At 42.5% G+C, this 19,952-nt stretch overlaps 2 protein-coding genes and 3 non-coding genes across 6 annotated transcripts in view; 1 reads left to right on the top strand and 4 right to left on the bottom strand.

Moving 5' to 3' along the window:
* Positions 1–2,537: 2,537 nt before the first annotated feature.
* LOC103360600 (trichohyalin) lies at positions 2,538–16,255 on the bottom strand. The gene is made up of 4 exons (XM_008286406.1): positions 16,101–16,255; positions 10,508–10,614; positions 9,396–10,220; positions 2,538–8,141 (listed from the first exon to the last, which is right to left on the bottom strand). Exons 1-4 carry the CDS (start codon positions 16,253–16,255, stop codon positions 2,629–2,631), a joined length of 6,600 nt encoding a protein of 2,199 aa, XP_008284628.1. The 3' UTR covers positions 2,538–2,628.
* trnan-guu (transfer RNA asparagine (anticodon GUU)) lies at positions 15,794–15,867 on the bottom strand. The gene has a single exon. It is a non-coding gene; the product is annotated as a tRNA-Asn (tRNA).
* Positions 16,256–16,517: 262 nt separating the features above from the next.
* Positions 16,518–16,591, bottom strand: trnan-guu (transfer RNA asparagine (anticodon GUU)). Its single transcript has one exon. It is a non-coding gene; the product is annotated as a tRNA-Asn (tRNA).
* A 725-nt stretch (positions 16,592–17,316) lies between these two features.
* f13a1b (coagulation factor XIII, A1 polypeptide b) overlaps positions 17,317–19,952 on the top strand; it is an 11,350-nt gene continuing 8,714 nt past the window's right edge. The window contains exon 1 of one of the 2 annotated variants that reach the window (XM_008286397.1): positions 17,317–17,432. The gene's annotated coding sequence lies outside the window, so the exon portion shown is untranslated. The remainder of the gene's footprint in view (positions 17,433–19,952) is intronic. The other variant, XM_008286396.1, reaches the window with a different exon arrangement.
* trnan-guu (transfer RNA asparagine (anticodon GUU)) lies at positions 19,628–19,701 on the bottom strand. The gene has a single exon. It is a non-coding gene; the product is annotated as a tRNA-Asn (tRNA).

Below are 19,952 nucleotides of genomic sequence, written 5' to 3'. Positions count from 1 at the left end.
TTGTTGCAACATCAAAGACGTAAAATGGCCACTCTTAGGGAAACATTAAATTAAATATGCTTTATTTGCTTTCTTACTGAGAGATCAGTGATGAAATAACCCTCTGGTGACCTTCCATAGCGGAGACGTTTTCACACGTCGATTTTTGTGCAGCGAAACTAAATGTAAACTGTCAATTTGTGAGACTTTGTTATGTTTGGACAGAACAAGACGAGCTGTTTCCCTGTCTCTAATATTTGTGCAAGGCTATTCTAACAGGCTGTTATGTTATATGTAGCACAAAAAATTGTCCAGCTCTGTCTTGAGTTAACAAAAACTGCGCTCTACAAATTTTTACCTTTGTCTACACAGAACAAAAATATACAAAAGGTTTTCTTTTCTGACTTGGAGGAAAAAGTTCGATTCAAGTTCAATTGTGCACAAATTAGCTGTTCAACTGGTGGCAGATTCTCGACCAACCACAACCCAGTCAGATGTGGCTTTAACAACGATGACAATAGTGGACAATGATCAGTTAGCGTGACCAATAACCAAACTACAAGAATCCTCTTAAAATGCAACTTTATTAGAATGATGACCAGAGAAAGGTGACATCGGGCCATTGGCGTGCTGGATGCTGGCATCCATAGGACCATAGACACTTCACTGTCCACCATTTCCAGCTCTGGATGGATGTGTGCAACAACGTGACCCTGTCCCCCTAAATGTCCACTGGTCTGGGCCTCCAGGTGCCACCAGAACAGTTGCTCCTTGACATGGACTTTACAAGCCTCTAAACTCTGTTGAATTAACAGACGCCATTCTTTTTTAAAGATGTTCCCTCATTTGGTGTTTGGCTGATGGTGGTCCAGAGTGCTATCTATCAGCCAAAAGAATCTCCCGCAGGTGTTCAACTGGGTTGAGATTTGGTGACTGTGAAGGCCACAGCATATGATTCACGTCATTTTCATACTCATCAAACCACTCAGTGACTCCTCGTGCCCTGTGTGTGGCCACGTTGTCATCCTGGATGACACTGCTGCGGTCAGGATAGAAAATGTTTCATCATAGCATAAAGGTGATCACTCAGAACAACTTTGTGTTGATTTGCGGTGACCCTTCCTCTCAGGGGACAACTGGACCCAAACCATGACAGCAAAATTACCCCCCACAGCAGAACAGAGCCACCGGATCACCTCACTGTGGGGGTCAAAGGTTTAGGTTCTTCCTATGGACTGTATCTATCTATTATTTTATCTAGTTTTTTTTTTCTTGGAGAGACAAAAACTAAAATTAAACCATTTTTCTCCTCGTCTAATCAATCTGAGCTTACAATCAGAAAATCAACTGCTGTGATATTACAAAAGATATATGATGAATCTAAGGATTTAAAAATGAAAGCGAGCATTGCTTATGGGATATTAGGGCCGAGTATGTGTTGGATACCTGATATCTGTGAAACATTATGAAAATTATGTCTGCATCAGCTGCAATTTGGCAACTTTTTTTCCCCCTAATTTCTCCCCAGATGCTTTGAAAACAGTCCCACCCTGCAGAGATGATCAAAGAAGCAGAGATCCATCTTGACACAACACCCTCTCATCTCGCCTCTAAAGGCAGCTCACATTGAATGGACAGATTAAAAAACATTGCTGCCATGTTAGATACAGACCAGCACTCACTCTCCATAATTATTAGCCTGATGATTGCACACGAGTGTTTTTGGATGCTGCATCTGGCTCCGCGGATGATGGAAGTTGTTGTATGTATCAAGCCGCATTTTTCCTGGCTGTCAAAAATTGCATTCTGAGAAAGCCGTACTCCTCTCATCAAGAGTCATAATTTACTTGTCAAAGCAGGAGTCCTCTCAGCGTGCGGGAGGCTCCCTGGGGTTATAATTGCGAGACGGTTTGGTTCTCCTGAAATGCCTCCAGTCAAGACGGAGCACAGGCCTGCTCGTCAGGCTTTGTGTACTCTTCCTTTTAAAAGTAGCCATTTACACAGAAAAATGGTAAAACATGGTTAAAAAAAAAATAAAAAAAATATTTGACTAGCTTCACTATACTTTCACCATCAACTCCTTAGCATTTGTGCCTTTCAACGCTGATTACTTTGGTGTGCAGAGAGCAATATCTACACTGACACAAGGTCCCCATCTTGTGGAGAAAACATGAACGTCTCATGAGGGGGTGACGGTGCAGGTCAGCTAAGGTTGGTCTGAAAAATCAGGCTGGATTTGCAGCTCAGGCAGAATTTCATGTGATTTTTTGGAAGGAATGAATAAGTTATGAATATTTATGAATCATTTAGTGAGCAAGATGTTAATTGTGTGTGTCGCAATTGTACTTTACTGGAGTGTTTTAGCAAAATATTTAACTTTTATTCAACCACTGTCGTACTTTTCAGATTAGGATTTCAAAATAAAAGACACGTGATATGCTTAGAAAATACACAATGTCAGTGTCTAGGTAAGCTTTTTGTTGTGCCTCCTTTGCGTGAAGTGAAACGATCAAAATACCTACAAATTTGTGCCGCAGAAATTAAGATGCAAGAATTTCTTCTGTTTCTGGGGAAATTTATTCAAATATATCCACATAGTAAAAACAAAAACACAGCATGATGTGAAATCGATTCATCCTCGTTACAGTTCTACACCAAAAGCTGCTCTCTGCTGTTCAGAGCAACTACATCATCTATCTTCTCGAATAGTCCTTCGATCGTGGAGTAGCTGTTCTTGCTGTTCAACACATGATACCTGCCCCCACATCTCTCTACAAGCCCCATCAGTTCTCCGTTCCTCAGGATGTGTTGCTCGGCGCTCTCTCCTAAAATTTCCCCCCATGTGAAGAGCAACAGTGCGCGCTGCCAAACCTCCTCCCCCAGCAGGCTCATGTGTTCCTCTACGGCTCTTCTGTACTTCTGTGTGCAGGTCAAGAAGGCCGGCATGAGCAGGAGGACGACGTGAGGCCCCGGGTGACACCAGGAGGTGCTGTCCAGGATGCTTTTCCGTTGAGAAGCGTTTGTGGCATCCGGTCCGTCTCGCCACCTCAGGCCCAGAGGTTCAGCGACAGCGAGGCGTCGCCCGGCTATCTGTCCTCTCCACGGCCTGAAGGTCGATCCATCAAATTTGGACACCACTCCCCCCAATATGGTGACTCCAGCTGGGGAGCGAGATGACCAGGTCTCCCCCAGAACCACCACCCTCAAGTCTGACTCTTTGTCGTGTGACGCTCCTTGCCTAAGAGATAGCAGCTTGAACTCACTGCTCACCTTTGCACTTCCCACCTTTGTCCTGCTCCTCTCTCTTCCTCTCATCCTTTCCTTTCCATCCGTCATTTCTTTTAGTGTTTCAAGGTGACAGTTATTGCTGCTCCCTGCATCTGACGGTGCTGTTTTCATCCTCTGATCCTCCCTATCCTTTGCGCTTTCCTCTTTATCTGTTCCTCTTCCCTTTTCCCTTAACTCGCTGACTTCTTGGTACATTATAGGCAAGCTGTCTTCTGATCCTTCAGCTGCAGCCGCCAGATCCAAAGAGTCCTTCTCAAACACATTATCATCAGTGCCATGCTGTTCATTCTCTAAATCTGTTTGCTCTCTTTTGCGCAGCTCTCCCTCCCGTTCTTTAAGATTCTGCTCCCATTTGCTCAGTTTTTGAAGGGACTCCTTTACATTTTTCTCCTTGTTGTGAAGTTCCTCCTTCAGCAAAGCCAGATCTCTTCCCATCTCATCTAACTGTTGCGTCGTAGAGTTTACGTGCTCATTTTGAATCTGCAGCTCAGACTTCCAGTGAAGCAACTCCTGCTCTTCGTTTTTTAGGTGATGCTCTCTGTCCTTCAGCTCCTGTCCTTGATCTTTCAGTCCTTTCACCTTCTTCTGCAGATCTTGGCCGTGACAGCTGAGCTCTCTCTGTTTGCCCTCCAGAGCTTTCAGTAAGCTCTCTAGCTCCCTCTCCTTTTTCTCCATACTCTGCACTCTCAGATTCACTTCATCTTGCTTGTGTTTGTCTTTTTCTTCTTGCTCTTTTTGTCTTCTCTCGAGACTCGCTTCCAGTTTTCGAAGCTCTTCTTCTTTACCTTCCAACTTTATCTCTTTTGCAGCCAGTTCTTCCTGTTTTGCGTCGAGCTCCTGTCCTCTGTTGTTCAGCTCGTCTTCATTGCTGCTCAGAACATTTTCCCTTTTTAAGAAATTCTCCTCAACCCTCGTTCTCTGGGTGCTTTCTTTCTGCATCAGCTGCTTCTCAAAATGCTCTCTCATCTCATTCACCTGCTTCTCACTCTCACCTTCCCTTTCTTTCATCATCTCTATCTCTGCTTGTAATTCATCATTGGCCTCCTTTAGTGCCTTCACCTCCACATCCCGCTCTTTCAGGATAGTTTGGATTTCAGCCTCGGTGTTCTTTACTTTCTCCTCACATCTCCTGAGATGTTTCCGAGCTTCTTCTTCACTCTCCTCTTTCACCTCCTCACACCTCATTCTGAGATTGTCTGCCTCTTTTCTCATCTTCTCATTTTGCTCCTGCAGCTCCTCGACCCTCTTTCGACTTTCCTCGTATTTCTCGGTGACAACCAAAAAGCTCTGCTGCTTTTCTTCCTCCAAGCAACTTAAAGCGCCGTCCTTCTCCTTTGCAATCGATTCTATGTTCTCGTTTTGTCTCGCTATCTCATTTTCATATTCCTGAATCATGCTCGTCATCTCTTTGTCCATCTTACTGGTGAGCTCCTTCAGCTCTGACTTTGTTTGCTCGATTGTTAGCCTCAGCTGGACGATCTCCTTCTCATTTTCAGTGTCTCTTAGCCGGAGGCGGTCGAGCTCTTCTTCTTTCTCCTGCAGTTTTTCCATCATTTCCTCATCTTTTTTCCTCTCCTGCTCTGTATGACGTTGCTGCATCTCAGTGATGCTGGAGGCTTTGTTTTTATTGCTTTCTTTCTCCTCTGCTATTTCTTGTAAGTAGTTTGCACATGTCTTTTTTGCCTCATCGATCTCGCCGTCTCTCTGTGCAAGAAGACAGTGCGCTTGTGTTATTTCTTTTGTTTTCTCGTCGATGATTTCTTGCAGCTGATTCATCTCACTCGCTGCTTTCTCCTCCGTCTTCTTCTGCTCTTCCCTCCATCTTGCCTCTCTGGAGTCGGCCTGCAGTTTAACGCTTTCAATCTCGGTTTCCTTTTCTTTCAGTTGTCTCTCCAAGTCATTCAAAAGCTGCTGCTTGATCTCCTCCATCTCTCGTTCTCTGTCCTGCAGTCTTTGCTCTGCTTCTCTCTTTTGCTTCAGAATGATTTCTCCTCGCTCTTCTTCTTTTCTTTGCAAGATTTCATCTATGTCATTTATGTGCTCTTTTAACTTCTCTATTGTTCTGTTGTTTTCTGCTAAGGTTTGCTCCATCTGTCTCTTGTGATTGAAACTGAACCTTTCTTTTTCCTGTTCGCTCTTGCTCAGTTGTTGCATAAGCTCTTTTACACGTTCTTCCATCACCTCTATTTCTCCTCCTCGTTCCTCCAGTTTCTGCTCCAGGTCTTCTTTGCATTTTAAATGATCAGCCTCTTTCTTTTGCAGTGTTTCCATCATTTCTTGGGCGTTTAATCCCATTTCCTCTATTTCTTTTTCCTTTTCTTTCAGTTGTTGCTCCATTGCTTTCTTGTAGTTTAAATTGTCTTTTTCTTTCTCTTCCTTTTGTTGCAGTTTCTCCTTCATTTCTTCTACATTCAGTTTCATCTCCTTAATCTCTTTCTCTTTCTCTTCCACCGTTTGCTCCATCTCTTTCTTGCATCTTTCTTTTTCCTTTTCACTTTCTTCGATTTCGCTCCTGAGTTGACATCTTAGCTCCTCTGTTATTCTGTCTCGCTCTTGCAGCTTTTGCAACACGTACTTTTCATGGTTTTGATTCATCATTTCCTTCTCCTTCGCGTTTTCTAACTTCATCTCTTCTATTTGGGCGGCATGCTGTTGTTCCAAGTCTCTTATCTCTTTTTGTTTGTCCTGCAAATGTTTCTCTATTTCATTTGCTAGCTGTTGTTTCAGCTCCTCCGTCTCTCGTTGTCTCTCTTCCTCCATGTCCCTTAATTTTTCAGAGTACTGTTGTTGTGCACTTTCTACATCCTCCTCTTTTTGTTTCACTTTTCGAGCAATTTCTCCCTCATATTCGGCTCTCCTCGCCTCCATCTGTTTTACCATTTCACTCATTTTTGTTGCCATCTCATCCTGATGCTGCAGTTTCAATGCCGCTACCTCTTTTTCTTTCTCTAGCATCTGTTGTTCTGTGTCTTTTTTGTGATTTAGATGAATCATCCCCTTTTCTTTTTCATTTTCGAGCCGTCTTGCATCCATTAGAGCAATGTGCTTTTGTTCCAACTCTGCTATCTCTTTGTTTTTCGCTTGCACGTGTTCCTTATTTTCTTTAGCAAACTGCTCTTTCAGCTCTGCAATCTGTCTTTGTTTATCTCGCTGTACGTCCCTCATTTGATCGTCGTGCTGTTGTTTCAGTCTTTCCATATCATTTGCTGTTTCTCTCAGCTTATTATCCATTTCTTGCTGTTGTTGAACCTTCAGTTTCTCCATCTCGCTTTTTTTTCTAGCCATCTCTTTCTCATGCTGCAGTTTTATGTCGTTTATCTCTGTTTCTTTCTCCCGCATTTTCCGCTCCATCTCTTTGTCATGATTTGACTTAAGTTCTTCAAATTTGCTCTCCATGTCTTCTTCCTGTTGCTTTACGTTATCGAGCGTTATCTGCTTTTCCTCGGAGGCTTTCTTTCTCAACCCTTCCAGCTGTTTATCTTTTTCCAGCAGCTTTGTTTCCATTACCATTTTGAGTTTTTCCTCCATCTCTGCCATCTCCTGTTTTTTTTCTTGTGCTTTTCTCTCAAGTGAATCCTCATAGTGTGTTTTAGTTTGTTTCATTTCTTCCTTTAAAGAGTCAAGTTTTTCAATCTCCTCTGCTTTCTCTTTTGCGAGCAGCTCTATAGTTCTTTCCAATTTTTCTAATTCCTCCTTCCATTCTTGTTTCTTCACTCTAATGGCATCGTCTCTCTGCTTTCTCTCGTGTTCAATTTCAACACCGGCGCGTTCAAGGTCGAGAAGCTTTAGTTGTTGCTCGTCGGTTCTTTCTTTCAGCTCCTCGATCTCTCTCTCTTTTAGCTCCAACTTCAGCATTATTTCATCCCTTTCTCGTTGACTTTGGTTCAGCACTACACGGATTCTCTCATTTTCTATGCTTAAATCCTGAATTTCTTTCTCTCGGTCCTCTGTGAGCCACCGCATCCTCTCCTCGAGCTCCCCGATGTCGTTCCTCCTCTCGCCAACCCTTCTGTCCTCATCCTCCTCTTCTTCCCTTTGAATGTCGGCCTTCCCCGGCGATTTCACCTTCTTCCTTCTGTCAAAGAACCATCTGATGCTCTTCACCTCCCTCTCTCTCATGTTCTTCAGCTCGGCCTCCTGACGAGACATCTTATCTCCCATCTCCTTCAGGCGCTGGTTGAACTTCTCGTTCCTTTGCCGGCTCAAATCCCTGACTTCCTGAACCAAACCGGAGAAAGCTTCACACCTGTTCATGGTCGCCGTCTTTTCCACTTTCTCCAGGAGTTCTGTCACTTTAGTGGAGCCTCCTCTTCCTCCTCCATCTACGCTGCTGATGACATGATACCTGCCCCTGCACTTCTCCAGCAGCCACTGCAGGTCCCTGCCTCCGCTCTGGATGTGCTGCTCGATATCCACCCCCTCTCGGAGCTGATCTCCGTGGGTGAACAGCAGGATCGTGTGCCTCCAGACACCCTCGCCCAGGAGCTCCAGATGTTCCCTCACATGCCCTGCAGTCACCAGTGTGTCCACCCTCAGAGTCAGCAGGAGCGCGTGAGGCCCTGGAGGGCACAAGGCCACGCTACAGACAATCTCCCTCTTGACCCGCTCAGGCGTAGCACCGGCCACACCTGCCTCCCACCCCGGCGTGTCCACCACAGTCACCAGCCGCATGGCCACCTCCGCTTGCTGACGGATGCACTCCTCCGTTACTGCCCCTGCGTGGAAGAAGCCCGTTTTTCCGAGGATGGCGTTCCCAGCACAGCTCTTCCCAGTTTCACGCTCGCCCAGGAGAACCAGCCTGACCTCGGGCAGACGTCGGGGAGCCTTGGAGAAGGACTGGTGGGCATCGAGCTCAGAACCCTGAAGACCATCGCCTGACAGGGAAAAAGGTGCGTATCTTCAGTGTTCTAATAATTTAAATTCAGCTATTGTAACACTGCATTGATTAAAGTTATTGGTATATAGGAGCCAAAACAAGCAAACTGAGCTGACATCATTGTTTTGGCCTACAAAGTTGCTCATGTGTTTTGCATTTAGGTTTCTTTACCAGATTGTTGATAACTTTGTCTGTCTGGCAGGTAACAAACAGTGAGTTTATCTGAGCTTTCATGCTGAAAGTGGATGCCTCCAGTCAAGTATATTGGTAAAACCCAACCATACAGTAAATATTTTAGGAACAGGTGGTGTTACTCTCCACAGTTTCAGCAGTAACTGGAGTATTTTGCCATTAGGGTGGCAGAAAAAACTGCAAAACAAGTTGATCGATACACAACCAAAGCTGCAGTCCTCTGATTTATAAACCAATGTATTTGTCAGACAAACATGAACATTCAGTTTTAGATTTTTTGGCTGAGTTTCTGTCTAATAGTTACTCTCATTTTAGCACTATTTTAGCTTTGGTCATCTAATATGTTGAAATAACGTTACCCTACAACAGATCCAAGTCAGATTTCTGGCCACCTGACTCCTGAGAAAAATATATTTGCTTGTAGTTGCTTAATGTTTGACTTTTTTCCTCCCAACTTGTTGTTCTCTTTGTCTGCTCTCTGACATGAGGCAAGTAGCACATGACTTTTATAACCGTTTTTGGTGACAACAGAAGCACAAATTTGATGAATTATATTAAAATCAGCAACGAATGAAATGTTCAAGCCGTAAGACTCAATGCCATTTGTTTGATTCAGCAATTATACGAGAAACATACTGATTGTTTGGTATATTTCCCAACGTCAACGCATTCAACACATTTTTTCTGAGTCTCATTAAGAAATGTAATGATGTATAATCCCCTTTCTGCAGGATTGACACCTAAATCTGAACAATATTATCAATCACGTCTCTCGATAGGTTTTGTGCAGTATCGGTTTCAGTATTGTGTAGTATTTCGTTTCATGTACATTTAAATTTCATGTGCAATGCTTCACTTTCAGGCACAGTTTTTCTGTGCAACGTGCAACGCTTACACAATATTACAGTTTCATGTGCAGAGCTTTCATATCATGTGTAATATTACTTTACTGCCTCAGATTCACAAACATTGCCAGTATAACGTTCTATTTTAACTCATCTCGTCTCATCTCACTTCAGACTTGTCAACTGCTATAAATAAAACAAAGTGAAGAACTCACTCATCAGAGCGGCTTTGATGGTCCCTCTCTGCATCTGCGCCTCCATCTGCCGCTGCTTCTTTCTCCTCTCCCTGGCTCTCCTCTTTCCATCAGCCTCCAGACCCAGCAGAACTGTATGATCCATCTCTAAATGACTGCCGCCATCCTTCTTCCCATGCACCATCTCCTCCAGCTTCCTTATCAACTCTTTCACCTGCGTCCCATCTCCTTTGCTGCGGTTGTTCACAACGTGGTATCTGTTGCCACACTTTTTGAGGAGTCTCTGGAGCGCCGGGCCGCTCGTCAGGATCCTCTGCTCCATGGACCCCAGGCCCAGCTCATCTCCTCTGGTGAACAGCACCATCGTATGCTCCCACACTCCTTTTCCCAGCGGCTCCAGGTGCTCCTCGATCTCTCGGATGTAGTCGTCGGTGACAGAAGCACAGGCTCGCACAACCAGCAGCACAGCGTGAGGTCCGGGCGGACAAAGCGACACGCTCCGTAAGGTTTCTCTGCTCACCCAGTTGGGGGTGCTGTTCAGAGGGTAGTACCACTCCCACCCAGGTGTGTCCACCACTGTGACTTTTCTCCCAGAAACATCAGCTCGCCTTTTCACACACTCCTCTGTGGGCTTCCCGCTCTCGAACCCTCCTGCTCCTCCCAGGATCGTGTTGCCTGCTGCGCTCTTCCCGGCTTCTTTCCTGCCCAGGAGGACCAGTCTGAGTTCTGGAAGAGCAGGTGGGACGCTGTTGGAGGCGGGAGGGCGCTGTGAGTCCATGGCAGCCTGCAGACTCTCATCTATGAAGAGAGGGAGAAGTACTTCCTCAGTGCACCGTACCGGATAAGCTGAATGACACAAAACACAGAAACGTGGCAGCAGTCAAACATCTAGTCACGACTTCACAATTAAAACGGTACCTGAAGCCTTCCTTCTACATTTACAACAGGATTGTTATACTTTGCTGACAAAATTAGATATTTACAAGAAAATATTTCAAGATAAAACTGCATTTGCAATCAGAAAGTAGCGTGTAATTATCAGCCACACTGAGGTATTTCTGTTTTAGCTTATTGTTTTCAAATGAGGAGCAATTTCCAAACAAAATATGTTAAAAGATCAGAAGTAAACTCACCACCATTTGTGACTGTGACTGGACTGCACTTCTCATCTGTCGTGTCCATCACCTCTACATCCACTTCCTCTTGTCCTCCCTCTTCCTCTTTTTTGGTTCTTGTGCGTCTTTTACAGGAAGAATTTCATCAGCATCGTGGCGAAAGATAACAGAAACGCTCCGGTAGTTAAAAGATTCACAACGACGGTTTTCGCTGCGCAAACTGAACACGGAAAGTCACAGACCTGCTGCGTCACGTGACCTGTCTGTGGTTTCTTCTCATTCAAGACGACAGGAAGTTAGAAGGTGGCACACTGAGCTGTCACGACACACTTGCGCTTGCACATGCTTACAAAACACATGCAGACAACACAATACTGCACACTTGTATGCTGCACACATGCACGCTGAACAGTTGCTAAGATTCATTGATGAATGCACATGTTGTACAAGCACAGAGCAGATGTATGAGTGTAAGGACACATAGGTGCTTCATTATGAGAGCTGCAGAGCTCTTTGCTGTCCTGTGGTTAATGTGTGTAACTTCTGTTTCCTCTACCTACGAGCAAAACGAGACAGAGGACGGGCTCTTGTCGCTCTGGCCCTGAGAACTCAATATACTGCAGTTTACAGAAAGAAACACCCACACACAAATAGACCAAAAAAAACCTGCAACCGAAGAAAAAAACTCATCTCATGAAGTATAATGTGACAACAGTGAACAGAATGCCAACAGAAGACAGCAAATAATGAAATAGTGCAGTAATATAGGAGTGTTTGACTACATTTTTACAGGATTCAAAATACAAACTGAAAGTAACAGAGTCAAATGAAGAAGAACATCTTTTATGTAGTTTCTCAGAATAACCTGTATGTTGCGCAATGTGTTCACTGCTTCTTCAAAGTGAAACCAGCAACCAGTCGTCAAGTTCCTTCTTTACTTTGAAAACAGCAGCTGTGAACTTTTTCTTTTAGCGTAACTTACGTTTAATAAGTGTTCTGGAGCTTTTGATCATATCACTTGATCTTTGTTATGTGTAAACATTAAAATACATACAATATGACAACTAGAAAACTTCCATCTGGTGATTAAGAACGGTTGAACTAATTAAAAGCTCCAGAGCTACATGCACCTTGTGATGGGATTATTTTGTCTGTTGCACAACTAGCGTGTTTGTTTTGATATAATGTAAGGTATTCAGTGTACAGTTCTGCTTTAGAGGACTGAATATACCTTATAACTATAAATGATGCTCTGCTCCCTCAGTTTGTTTCTATGCAAACATTTCATATTTTTATATCTCTAAATATAATAAGATAAGAGCAACAAGTAAAATGCAAATCAGGATAATAATGACTTGCTCATTTTTGAAATGTAATTCATCACTATCTGCAATAGAGGTGCGTTTGTTTTCTAACAGTTGTTGTATTGTGTGAAGAGCCAGTCTTTCATCATGCCTGTGGTCAGAGCTGCCTGCTGTCAGTGCACCTTGGCTGTATACATGGTACAACATGTTCTCATGTCCTGTCCACTCGCTACCATGAAAACACACACACACACACATTAGATCATGTTCTTTATGATTCACCCTTTCCTCCAGCACCAGGCAGGGTTAATAAAAACAAACCCTGTTTATGGAAAGGACTGAATCAGCCGTATTGATTTGGCGCCATTAACCCGAGCCGAGTTGTTTTGAGGTCTGTTAAGTGTTCTGTGAATATTACCATGATGGATGCCTTTTCACATGGGTGCTGCTTTTTGTAAATGTCAAATGAATTACTTTTATTGGACTCCCTGCAGCAGCAGCAGCAGCAGCAGCAATTCCATCCAAACATGAGGCTGTCCGACATCTAAAAGAGTCCATATCATGAATAAAAAACAGCCCAAAAAATCCGACCATCAACGCTGAAGCTCACGGTTGCTCTCTTTAATGTACCATGTAAATTTGCATCGGCATTTGCTGATTAGTTTGCCCCTGAAATTAACTGGTCAATCGGGACGATAAGTGCTGGTGGTGGAAATGGGAAACAGACGCATATGGTGCAGTGCTGGCTCTGTAATTTCACTCCTGCAGCGAGGCTTGTGGGGGTATTTTTTTCCGGTCATGACTTGGATTCACTTTTTAAAGTAAAGGACGTACAGCCAATAAAGTTTCCTTTTTTTCCCCCAATTGATTCTAAACATTCAGAGTGCACATCTCTGTGACTCAGTAGGAAATTAAACTGTATTTTATGTCCGCGTTTTGAGTGCTGCTGATGGAAACTCTCACTCAGCAGATGATTAAACGAATGAATCAAAGAGTAATCTTGTGTACACATAATGTCGTGGCTCCGCTGGCTCTTCAGCAGTTGTGACTTTTATAGTGTTTGGACTCAATTCTTGCTCTTTATTACCCTCCAGCACTGTATCAGTGCCAGTATGGAAATAAAAAACAGTGTCCACAGCGTGAATGCAGACAACAAGCCTAACAGTAAGGACGTAGTATCGGAGAAATTAGTGTAGGAGCAACAGTCGGGTAGCAACACTGATGGGGGGAGATGGTGGTAATATTATTCATTAATCAGCTTCTAACATTAAAAGCACTGACAGGTAAATGAATGACAGAATGCAATGTTCTGCTGGGAAACCACCTCCATTGTTGCAAATCAAGCACGCACTCAACACCAAGCAAGACAGTTCAGTCGTCAACACTACGTAACTGCTCAGGAGTGACATATGGAACAAGACAAGAGGCCAAGACACTGACCCAGCCTCCAAACTCCCCAAATTCCAGTTGCCAGCATCTCTCTGGACAACCCTGTCTCCACAAAATTACATTTCTATACAGCTAAACTGCCTTCTCATTCAAGTTTTGAAGGAGAGACACGTATCACAGATGTATTTCAACTTAGTTTACTGTTCCTGTTTTTCAGCAAACCAGTGATACATTGGATGGGGCAGAACGCGTCACTCCCATGAAATGGAGGAAAACCGTCAAACGTGTTGTGAAAGGTTCGTATTGCAATCTAAATCATGATATTTTCCCAAACGTAACCACGTAATTTTGGTGCTTAAACATAACCAAGCTTCTAACATGTACTTATTATTGTGAAAGTGTTAATCAAACCATGATATTTTCCGTAACTTAACCACGTAGTTTCGGTGCCTGAGCCGAGCCAAAAAGCAAGTGAAACCCAAAGTAAACAACAAGTGAAAACTTAAGTCTAAGAATAATGGTTCCACAAGGGATGCAAGTGATGGTTTCCTGGATGAGAATGCAGTTTAGTTGTATAGGAACATTATTTTGTGTAGAGACTAGGTTTCCCCCAGAGCAGCCTTATTCACGGAGGCAACCACAGGACCCAAAGGATCTGCTGCCAGTGTCTGAGTGCCAGGCACCGCAGGACGCTTCAGGAGGACTGGTCAGAGCTGTACTGGCAGCATGAGGGGGCTCTACAAAACATGAGGCAGGTGGTTTTACTGTCGTGGCCAATCGGTGCAAAACAGCAGCAACACATTAACAAAAATAGTGATAAAAGTATTATGTATTAATACCACAGTTGGCTCGTCTGATGGGAACATAGGGACTGTTTTCAGGGTTAGTTTGTGAACTGCTGTCACAACCGTAACTACAGTTACTGGACTTTGTGTATTTTGTCTCAGTTGTCCACAATTGTACACGACTTCATTCAAGGAAAAGCCATTTAACAGGAGAAAGACAAGACATTTGAAAAACACTTTATCAAATCTTACTGTAAAAACAGAGTAATGATTCAGCAAGTATGGGCTCATATAGCTGACAGGAAAGTGATGAAACATGTTGTTGTGCACATACTCTAAAGAAGTAAAAATAAACTGAAACTATAAAGAATTAAGGTGAATAAGTCTTACTGCTGCTGCTGCTAGTGTTGCTGTAGTACTAGCATCTTAAAATACTTATACGAACATTTTCCCAGGTGTATTGTGCCTGACAAAAGGCAGCTTATCTTGACAAAGGAGCTACTTAATTTAACCCAAACCTAACCCAGCTGTTTTTATCCTGAAACCAAACCAAGCTTTAAACATGGTCGCATCCTAAAACAGATTTATTTCCCAACAGGGATTTGGAACAGTTTTCAAAAGGGCCTACACAAATGATGTCCTCCTGCTGACAGAGGCATTAAATCAGAAAACGCTTCTATGTGTTGGCCTGAAGTGCTTCGACAATCCAGAAACCACATGATTCATTTAGAGAATTTGTTGCATAACTCTCTGTTTATTAAGAACAAAAACTCAACAGGACAGGGCAGACTGGGACAGCAAACAACTTCTGGCGGAGGAGGGGGGATTATCCAAACTGCGGAAATGATAACACAAACCAAACACCTTCAAATGAAAAACCTCACACTAGTAAATAAGCCGGCGTAAACCACACCACCAGCAAAAGTCAGTGAACACCCACCACACCTGTGACTGGAGAGCCAGAATTAAAAACCCTAAAATGAGCGATACTGCAAAGACTGCTAAGATAAATAATGCGACTTACTCAGCGAGCAAACACACTGAAATAGACTTCAGTCACTGCGATGCCTGTGAACAAACAATGAACTGTTAACAAACTGGGAGCAAGACAAACATGAGTGATTTACAATACTAAATTAATACATTGCATACATGGTTAGGGACCACTACTTTTTTTAGTGCTTCAAAATAAAATTCAAGGCACAAGCACTTACGATCACAAACACAATAATGTTTACGTGAAATGGCAAATGTTCACCATGTCGACCCGCTTAGTTTAGCACATTAATGCTAATTTTGTAAATATAGCAAAAAAAAGTTGCAGCTGAGGCTGATGTGAATGTTGTTAGTGAGGTATTTGTTCATTAACTGATAAAAAGCCAAAAGATCATCTAAAGTTAGTTATTGTTCTGCCTCTGGGGGATTACGATGTCTGCGAAACTTGATTTCAATCCATCCACACAGCTGTTGAGATAGTTCAGACAATATGAGCCTTCAGACTGCTATGGTAGCTAGAGTTGTGAGTTTAGAAACAAAAAATAGATCTCCTTCTTGTCATCTCCAGAACACTGTATGATATGAAAAACTGCAACAATACCAACCATTACGTCCTGATTAAAAACAATTGGGCGAATTAGGTAAATTAGAAAGATTGCGATGAGTCATTAAAACTTCTAAACTGCAGCACGATCACATTTGATGTTGCATTAAAAAAGCACAACAAACCAATTGCTTGGTAACCTTCAAAAAATACTCTCTGACCAATAGCTGTAAATGACAAAGATGTTGTTTTTTCCATCATCATGGCCAGTTAGTTAGGCAGAAAAAGTCACTGGGTGGGCTCGAACCACCAACCTTTCGGTTAACAGCCGAATGCGCTAACCAATTACGCCACAGAGACACCTGCCACTGCTAGTGGGCGTGGCCTGAATCTCTGGGCTGGGTGTGGGTGTGGCTTGTTGTTCAGGCCACACCCACCTGCATTGGCGTTTGTTATTTATTGCTGTTTTCTGAAATTATTTATTGTTTGATTTATTTTGGGTAGTTTTAGAAAAATGGAAGCGCTTTTGAAGGCTTGTAAAAGCCATGACTATGGGTGTTATTTTGTTCTTTTATATGTATGTATTATTGTGCTGGTTTGAATTCTTTTCCAACTTTGGATCAGTTCTTTTCATTTTTATGGGAACACTGCTAATGTTTTTTTCATTAAATAATTGCCTGGTCATTAAAAGCACTGACAGGTGAAGCAAATGACAGAATGCAATGTTCTGCTGGGAAACCACCTCCATTATTGCAAATCAAGCACACACCCAACACCAAGCAAGACAGTTCAGTCATCAACACTATGTAACTGCTCAGGAGTGACATATGGAACACGACAAGATTGGGTTTTTTTTGTTAGCTTTACTTTGGAAAGATGATTAGATACACGCAAGTCAAATTTGATGCGGCAGACACCAAGAACAACTAATGCTTCGTTCACTGATGAGTGGGCTCAAAGCAACACCCGTTATTTTTCCCATGATCATAGCCAGTTAGTTAGTCACAAAACGTCCCTGGGTGGGCTCGAACCACCAACCTTTCGGTTAACAGCCGAACGCGCTAACCGATTGCGCCACAGAGACACCTGTTACTTGTGGTGGGCGTGGCCTGGACACCTACCTATACCAGCATTTGTTATATATTGTTGTTTCCTAAAAAATGTTGCTGTTGTGAAAAAATCTCAATGCTTCTCTAGGCATGTAGAGTTCATGGCTGTGCATGCTGTTCTTCTTGTTGGTATTTTGCCAGTTTCAGTTGTTGTCCAACTTGTAATTAATTCATTTTCATTTTCAAGGCCACACTGCTGATGACTGTCTGATTAGTTAATTGCCTGGTCAGTGTTTTGTTTTTTCCTCACCCTGGAATGACTATGAGATACACTCAGTCCAATTTGGTGCAGCAGAAGCAAAGCACAACAAATGCTACATCCACTGTGGTCAGATGAGTACCAGACAGCCTCTTCAGGGGAAGTGTCATGCTATGTAACCTTTGAAAAGTGGCTCTGGTTTAACAACTGTTGCAGCCTGGTTACAGTGCAGGGACCTCCAGGGTGGAAAGGGTTAAGTGTGCAAGTGTGTTAAACTGTGTTCCTAAATATTTCGAGACAGAATCTTAGTCAGTGACTTTATCTGTCTGAGCCCCATCCAGCTGTGGGTTGTAAAGAGATGGTACATTCCACATCCTGCTCCCAAGTTGGACTGACCAGTTACACCCACTGCAACACTGTTTCTCTGCAAATACTTAGACACACAAATACACAAATACACACACATGTGGAGCTCTTCCTTGCCTCCTGGGGGTATATAAGCAGAAGCAGGAGGCTCTTGGTCGGAGCAGCAGCAGCACCACCACCACCACCAGCAGCAGCAGCAGCAGCAGACCGACCCCAACCAGCAGCAACTTTATTCTACAACATCAGCGGAGGTGCGTCCACTCTGCATTTACACCTATTTTATATAAACAAAGACAGATTAGAAGCTAAATCTTTGCTTTGGTGCAACAGTTTTATTGCACCAAGATTCCTTAAGAGTTTGGTAACTGCTTTTCTTTTTTTTTTTTTTTTATACATTCCAGATGTTAAGATGGAAATTAATTGTCTGATACATCTGAGATTTATTAAAAATGTTCTGTGGTACTTGTGCAATCTTCAGAAGAGGCTCAGAATAACTGCAACAAAACTTTTTGTACATAACTATATCCTATACACATTGTAGATATTTCATGATGATTTCTGATGCATTTTCTGGTACTTATGTTATATTGCTGCATTGCATTTTCATGCATCCCACTGAGACTCCAATTTCATAACTCAGTGGGAATAACCTGAACATAAACAGTAATTACAGTAACAGTGGAGCAAGGAGATGCTGCACTGTGAAGGTCGAAATGCATAGAAAGTGTATTTTATATCCAAGACTTGATCTATTTAACCAGAGTTTTTACCGACCAGTTAATCGTTCTGTGCAGAGGGTTTTATGGGGAACACAAAGCCTCCCAGAGCACACACTGCTACCTGTGTGGAGGTTTTTTTTTTTTCCATGTCAGCAGTTGCCAAAGTTGTGCTAAACATGTGTCTGAGCATATGTCATTGAATAAGCATCTCTAAAAATAAAATAAATACTAGCACACTTTTTGTACCCACTCAACTTCGGTATTCACATTTTTCAGATTTTTTCCCGCTCGCTTCTATGACAACACATTTTTGAGGTAGATTAACCTTCTACTGTTTACTTCACTGTAGTCTTCTGACAAGCACAGTTACCAGTTACTTTGCTGAATTAAACTTTTTAAAACTACCTGTCTAACATCTCAGGTTTTACCAGCAACAACATTAAAATGCAGATTCATTGGTTATGCATTGCCAATAACTATTAGGTTGTATAACATAAAGTAGAAAATAATATGACACTACAAAGGGATCCAATATGTGTATTGATTACTTTTAATACCTTTAAATGTCTACATTTGTGGTAAATTATGTTAAAAATATAACCACTAATAAGGATGCAGTTGTTTTAAAATGATCTTTAAATATGTTGCAAAAAGAAAGAAAATGACGGTACCAATATAAGCTTGTGTGGGCAAAAGTGGTTGTTCAAGCAGTAAAAGTAGGCAATAAGAGAATAAAAAAGTTATACTAATTATAACATAACTCACCTTTTTAAGCCAAAATGTCAACAATTCACGGATTACAGCTTTGAAACTGTGAATCCTGCAGGTTTTCAAAGAATATGAAGGTGTTTATTTAGGCCTGTTTGTTTGTTTGTTTGTTTGTTTTTAACTTTTCTACCTAACAGAATAACTACATGAAATTAATTGTAAGGTATTTTAAAAGTACCAGTAGTTCCAGTTTTGAAGCAATGCCACACTTTGTATCCCAAACAAAATATTCCTAAAGAGTCTATAAATGGCAAAACAATTAATTAAACGACCACTGTGGAACCTTGCAGATTCAGAGTTAGCCCCAGTTGTGAATACACTAAAGCGATGTAAACAAAGACCGTCAGTGTGCTCTCCGTATGACTCACTAAATCCACGAAACACGAAACAGAACTAAAATTACATCAACCCTTCAGCCCCCATTGGGTCTACCTAAAGCCTGCTTCCAACCCTGCAGACCAGGAAGACATTTAGTTACTACCATGATGATTACATAAGTATGTGGTAAGGCTGATTTAACCATTAAATACACAGCAACTGTTTTCATAAGATTCTAGCACCGTGCGCAGCATGTCAAGTTCGTGGTACGAACACCTGCCCAAGAGTAAGGCCCACTGTTGCATAATGTGGGCGTGTGCTGGACAAGGAGGAAAGTTCTGGGACGGTGTTTAGCTGCATGAGTCATCATTCAGCACAGGGAAAGCTCTGTTTACACCTGAACCACCAGTGGCAGAGATAGATTCTGTGGGATGCAGACAGTCCAGCAGGCGGGAAAAGGATTTCACAGGAACATTAAGTTCAGTATAACCTACATGACTGTAAATCACATATACTGCTGGTAGTATACATGTATTGTGAAGGACAGACCTATGTTCTTAGAATTTCGCACACATCTGTAACCCATAACTGTCTGAGAAAGACGTCGTTTTTCCCATCATTTTGTTACTCAAACACAAAACCGTCCCTGGGTGGGCTCGAACCACCAACCTTTCGGTTAACAGCCGAACGCGCTAACCAATTGCGCCACAGAGACAGCTGGAGCTTGTTGTTGGTGGGTGTGGCCTCGGCATTCAGGCCACGCCCACCTCTATTTGCCATCATATGTAAAATACTAATGTAGAAATAACTTTACTTGAACGAGAACATGCAATAAATTATTCCTTTGGGCTGTTAACAAGTACCTCAGTACTTTTGACCACTACAATGAATTGCTCACAATGATGTTTTCATATTTATTCTCTGTCAGTCAATTCCAGGTTTCTCCAGTCAATAACCGTCACCTCA

The sequence above is a fragment of the Stegastes partitus genome, unplaced genomic scaffold (assembly GCF_000690725.1).
Source record: "Stegastes partitus isolate 25-593 unplaced genomic scaffold, Stegastes_partitus-1.0.2 Scaffold453, whole genome shotgun sequence".
In the NCBI taxonomy this organism is placed as follows: domain Eukaryota; kingdom Metazoa; phylum Chordata; class Actinopteri; family Pomacentridae; genus Stegastes; species Stegastes partitus.
This window is presented reverse-complemented; position numbering and strand designations above follow the sequence as displayed.

What these genes read in the sequence shown, in the direction of transcription:
- LOC103360600 (XM_008286406.1), bottom strand. Translation starts at nt 16,255, where the DNA reads ATGGAGGTGGTTTCCCAGCAGAACATTGCATTCTGTCATTTGCTTCAC. An exon ending in AGTCACAGTCACAAATGGTG is followed by an intron (nt 10,221 to 10,507) that starts GTGAGTTTACTT and finishes TGTGTCATTCAG; the next exon opens with CTTATCCGGTACGGTGCACT. An exon ending in CATCAAAGCCGCTCTGATGA is followed by an intron (nt 8,142 to 9,395) that starts GTGAGTTCTTCA and finishes TTTCCCTGTCAG; the next exon opens with GCGATGGTCTTCAGGGTTCT.